A 5,550-nucleotide genomic window follows, 5' to 3' on the forward strand; every position below is an offset into this window, starting at 1 on the left:
CCACATTATTGTGTAGAACTGTACGACTTTATATCTTGTAAGTACATCCAGTTTAAGTCATTTTAGGTGAATGATTTGATGATAAATTTGGGTCAGTTGTAGGAAATTGCTTCTCTGTGTGTCTGAGCAAGTATTATGAATAAATTGTTTGTGTGTGCGTCTCACCGTCACCGTGGCATTTTTAATACATTCTAGAAATACCATACAGTCAGCGACCGTCCAGGCACAACCTAAGTGAGTTCTTACGTCAACAACAGTCCCACTAAGCTTCACCAACATTGGATTGAGGACAGAATACTTATCCAACTCACATCATTCATGTGGATAGACAGAGAGACAAGCAGGTATACAGACAGAGACCCACACACATCCCAGACGACACCAGACACATACTGATATGGCATCATTGTTCTACGTATAGACAGAGGTAAAGTACTTGAGGTAGCAGAAAGTAGGGACGCCCTCTTCCTTCCTCCAGTCAAACCCTTCAGCTCCCTCACGTCATCTTCTCAAAAAAAAAAAAAAATAATAATAATAAAATAAATCTTCAGGAGAACACTATATGCTGACCCAATATTCCTCAGTAGCCAGATAACGACTCACATCCAGATAATGATCACTGACCATGAACCCCTTAAGAAACAAAAGAGACAGAATACTGACAGTGAGTGGGTGAAGGAGTACCAGCTTTCCTCCCTCGGCTTTAACGAGTTACGTCGATGAGGTACTCAAAATGTCTCAACTCAAGAGACTCTCGCTCATGTTTATAAGCCTCTCATGACCACCTGAGGCTTGTCACACTTTAACAACTAATTACAGTCACTCAACAGACTACTACTACCCTCGTCTTCCTCCCTACCATCTATTAAACACTGCTAATGTTGTCACTGATGTGTCGACCCCACTAACGCTTACACCCTCTTAACATTCCAATTATTACATGTAAGAGACTATGACACTCCCTTCCTCCCCTGCCAAGGACCTGTTAAAGGCTCGGAATCCTTCAAATTCTAACTTAATCTAACCAAAGCAAACTAAACCAAACCTAACCAAACTCTACCTAACTTAACTTAACCTAACCTAACCAAAGCCATCCTAACCAAACCTAACACTCTGAATTCCTCTGCTCTTATTATTACTTTCAAGTAATTTCAGTTACTAACTGAATCCTACAATTCATACGTAATACCAGTGCCAGAAATGATCGCCAACGCTTGAAGAAGACAGTCAAAAATACGTCTGGCGCAGTATGGAGAAACAACAGGCGCTCTTGATCGCTCATGTTGTCACTGTTTTCAAAGTAAACTCCGTCTGGCGTATCTTTCATAAACGTATCGTGGGTGGACCTCACTGTAACACATGTCAACTAAGACGATCAACACGACACCAACTACGACACTCACTCAATGGACACATCAACAGGACACACACCAACTGGGAAGGACAACTCAATAGAACAGGACAACAACTAGGACATTCAATGGAACAGGAGAGAACAGCAACTAGGACACTCGCAGGACGCACCAACAGGACACCAGGAGGGAGGTCTGGTTGTCCTTTGTCACACACAATGAACCTCCACCGGGGGGGGGGGGGGGGTTGAGAGTCCTGCTCTTCTTTATTTGCCGGAGTTCCCGACCTCTTCCTTTATATTCTATTCTCCTTCTGTTAGCACTGAGAGAGAGAGAGAGAGAGAGAGAGAGAGAGCAGGGGCGTTAATTTTGTATTCTAACACAGTCTACCATCTCTCTCTCTCTCTCTCTCACTGACAATACACAGCAATAATCCGGTCATCAAGAAGGTGTGCACGAGGGTAGTGTAAATGTGTTGACTGAGGGGGGAACTGATATCCATTAATTCCTAGGCACGTACAACGCTACGCGTGTGTGTGTGTGTGTGTGGTGTAATGGTCAGCATTTTCGCTTCGCAAGCGAGAGGACCGAGTTCGATCCCCGGGCAGGGTGAAACTATGGGCAAGTTTCTTTACGCCATTTGCCTCTGTCAGTAATTGGGAACCTGTATGTTAATTGATTTGCGGATCGTATTCCGGGGTAATAGTTAGACAGTGCAATTGACGAGTTGTCCAGTCTTCTCGGACTATTCCTTGACACGGGGTCATGCAACTGGTTAACTCGAGGTGTGGTTGTTATGTTGGCGACAGCTTCTACACCTTAAACAAATTCACGCGTAGGTGGCCCTTGGGCCGGCCATCCTCATTACACGAGGGGCAACCATTATTATTTATGTGTGCGTGTGTGTATGTGTGTGTGTGTGTGTGTGTGTGTGTGTATGTGTGTGTGTGTGTGTGCGTGTGTGAGAGAGAGAGCGAGAAAGAAGACAGAGAGAAATAGAGAAAGAAAGCGATATACGAAAAGAAACAACTAAATTGAGAAAGAAAGAAAGAAAGAAAGAAATAGAATGACTCCCGCATTCTACATTAGATACCAACAGTAAGTGAGAACCTTAGGGATATCAGGGTCTCCAATTCTCAAAAAGTTCGTAAGGTAAAAAAATATATCGTAACTGGACACGTAAGACCGATTCCCATACTAACACTAAAACACAAATAACCCTTTCCAAAATGTCGGCCAAATCACCCAGAGATTCTACCTTGACTAGACACATTCACTTTACTTCAGTTATGAGGACAAACTTAACATAGATTCTGTTGTTTATTTAAACCCCCTAACTAGTGCTAAGTTAAAGGTGTCTGGTTAAGGTAGAAGTTTATGTATGACTTTGATGTTATTTAAATCGATAAGTTTGGGGTGTTCCTTCATCTCTTGCATACGATTTATTGAAGTTGTTGTATGTATATATTTATTTATGTATGTATGTATGTATGTATGTATGTATGTATGTATGTACGTATGTATGTATGTATGTATGCGTGGTTGTTATGTTGGCGACAGCTTCTACATCTTAAACAAATTCACGCCTAGGTGACCCTTGGGCCGGCCATCCTCATTACACGAGGAGCAACCATTATTATTATTATGTATGCATGTATGTATTTATCTATCTACTGTATCTATCTATGTTACGATACGTTGAAAATACAGACCCTGGAGAAGACTGATGATGCTGGTGGATGGGTCAGCGAGACACGTGGGAGAGAAACAGGTGATAGGTGCTGGGAGAAGGGAAGAAGGAAACTGGGAGATAAGGGAAGAGAAAGAGGATGGGAAGGAAAAATTGGAGGAGGTTGAGAGTGAAGGAAAGGGGCTGGGAGAGGGGAAAGAGGAGGCAGGGAGAGGGGGAGGAGGCTGAGGAAGGAAAAAGGAGGAAGAGGGGAGGGAGGAGGAGGGAGGGAGAAAGGGAAGGAGGGAGGGAGGGAGAGAAGGGAAGGAGGCTGGTAGAGGGAGAGGAGTTTGGGAGAGAAGGGAAGGAGCAGGCTGGGAGGCTGAGAGAGGGGGAGGAGGAGGAGGCTGGGAGAGAAGAAGAAGAAGAGGAGGAGGAGGAGGAGGAGGCTGGAAGAGGAGTTTAAGTGAGATAATTAAATGCATTATTCTCTCATTCCCATTTAGTGAGCAAATCATCTGCAGACGAACCCTTGAGAATCGAAGCCCTGGACCTTGAGTGTAGAGAGAGAGAGAGAGGAGGAAGATAGATAGATAGATAGATAGATAGATAGATAGATAGATAGATAGTGGGGAGGGACGATAGAGAGAGAGAGAGAGATGTGCACTCCTTAAGAAAAGAAAACATGTATTAAGTAATAGCCCATCTAGAGACATAACATCCCGCTTATAGATAGATTATTTTCACGTACCATTCTTCAGTCTCTGCTATAGTTACGCATCGTGTCTTACAGATAACAATTTTAGTATTTATTATTATTATTTTTTTTTTACGTAAGGTTCCACTATTAAGATCATAGGGTGGCAGAGTCTCTAAATCGACCGAGCGGAGGTAATGTTTACTGTCCGAGCGGAGGTAATGTTTACTGTCCGAGCGGAGGTAATGTTTACTGTCCGAGCGGAGGTAATGTTTACTGTCCGAGCGGAGGTAATGTTTACTGTTTGGAAGGAGTGAAGTGCGCTACAAAGAACAAAAAAAAAATATCCATCTATACAACACGTAAGGAATAAATCGATTTCTCTCTGATCTCTTTTGTGTCCCCCTGAGTCTAGCCTTACCCACACAAGGAGGGGAGAAGGAGAGGTGGAGAGAGAGAGAGAGGGGGAGAGGGGGAGAGAGGTATAGGTGGGTTGGGTGGTAGGTAGGGGTCTGATTCTTCCCCGTGTTGACACAATATAAGTGGCCCTCACTCTCCTCCAACTCTGGAATATTGTCTATATTTAGCAGATAAGAGATATTTTATTTCGCTTTTTTTTTCGTTTCTTCCACCGGTTTGCTCAACACGATCACCAGTTAAGAAAAAAATAATGACATCAGGCTTTTAATCTCTACGTATACGAGGAGGACTGTAGACCGAAGACTAAATTGGATCCCGTAAGACCCCACCAAGATGAGGCAACGACGGTCGATGATGGCTAACTTGGGCAAGACCAACACACGAAATTGAAGTGGAGTGACGCTGCAAGGTTGACGACCCACCCACGTTCCTTAAGGCTCACCCACGCCCCTTAAGACTCATCTAGAAGACTCACCCACGCCCCTTAAGACTCATCTACATGACTCACCCACGTCCCTAAGACTCATTTAGAATACTCACCCACGCCCTTAAGGTTCACACCCAGGGCCCCTCAAGACTCACCCACGCCCCTTGAGGTTCACACCCAGGGCCCCTCAAGACTCACCCACGCCCTTGAGGTTCACACCCAGGGCCCTCAAGACTCCCACCCCAAGACCCGGTTCACACCCAGGGACCACAAGGGCCCCTCAAGACTCACCCACGCCTCTTAAGGTTCACACTTCCCTCTTCAGGTTCATTCACACCTTGCCCTTCACACCCAGGGCCCCTCAAGACTCACCCACGCCCTTAGGTTCACACCCAGGGCCCCTCAAGACTCACCCACGCCACCCACACCCAGGGCCCTCAAGACTCACCCACGCCCTAAGGTTCACACCCAGGGCCCCTCAAGACTCACCCACGCCCTTAAGGTTCACACCCAGGGCCCCTCAAGACTCACCCACGCCCCAGGTTCACACCCAGGGCCCCTCAAGACTCACCCACGCCTTAAGGTTCACACCCAGGGCCCCTCAAGACTCACCCACGCCCCTTGAGGTTCACACCCAGGGCCCCTCAAGACTCACCCACGCCCCTTAAGGTTCACACCCAGGGCCCCTCAAGACTCACCCACGCCCTTGAGGTTCATCCACGTCTTAAAGACTCCTCGTATGAATTTCATCCTCACCAACTCCTTTTTCCTCACAACACAAGGATCAAGCTAATATACTTTAACTTGACTTAACTAGCCTAATCTAATCTAACCTAACCTAACTTAATTATAATCTAACCTAACATGATCTAACCTAGCTTAATCTAACCAAGCTTAATTTAATTTAATCTAACCTAACCTAACCTAACTTAATTATAATCTAACCTAACATAATCTAACCTAGCTTACTCTAACCAAGCTTAAT

General features: G+C 45.2%; 1 protein-coding gene across 1 annotated transcript; it reads left to right on the top strand.

Annotated features, from left to right (window-relative positions):
• Positions 1-612: 612 nt before the first annotated feature.
• On the top strand, positions 613-5,233 carry LOC121869362 (extensin-like). The gene is made up of 2 exons (XM_042370698.1): positions 613-664; positions 4,704-5,233. The coding sequence occupies exons 1-2, from the start codon at positions 613-615 to the stop codon at positions 5,231-5,233; spliced, it is 582 nt and encodes a 193-aa protein (XP_042226632.1).
• The last annotated feature ends 317 nt before the right edge of the window (positions 5,234-5,550 follow it).

This window comes from Homarus americanus, unplaced genomic scaffold, assembly GCF_018991925.1.
Source record: "Homarus americanus isolate GMGI-L3 unplaced genomic scaffold, GMGI_Hamer_2.0 scaffold36734, whole genome shotgun sequence".
NCBI classification, from domain to species: domain Eukaryota; kingdom Metazoa; phylum Arthropoda; class Malacostraca; order Decapoda; family Nephropidae; genus Homarus; species Homarus americanus.

What these genes read in the sequence shown, in the direction of transcription:
- LOC121869362 (XM_042370698.1), top strand. Translation starts at nt 613, where the DNA reads ATGATCACTGACCATGAACCCCTTAAGAAACAAAAGAGACAGAATACT. An exon ending in AAAGAGACAGAATACTGACA is followed by an intron (nt 665 to 4,703) that starts GTGAGTGGGTGA and finishes GTTCACACCCAG; the next exon opens with GGCCCCTCAAGACTCACCCA.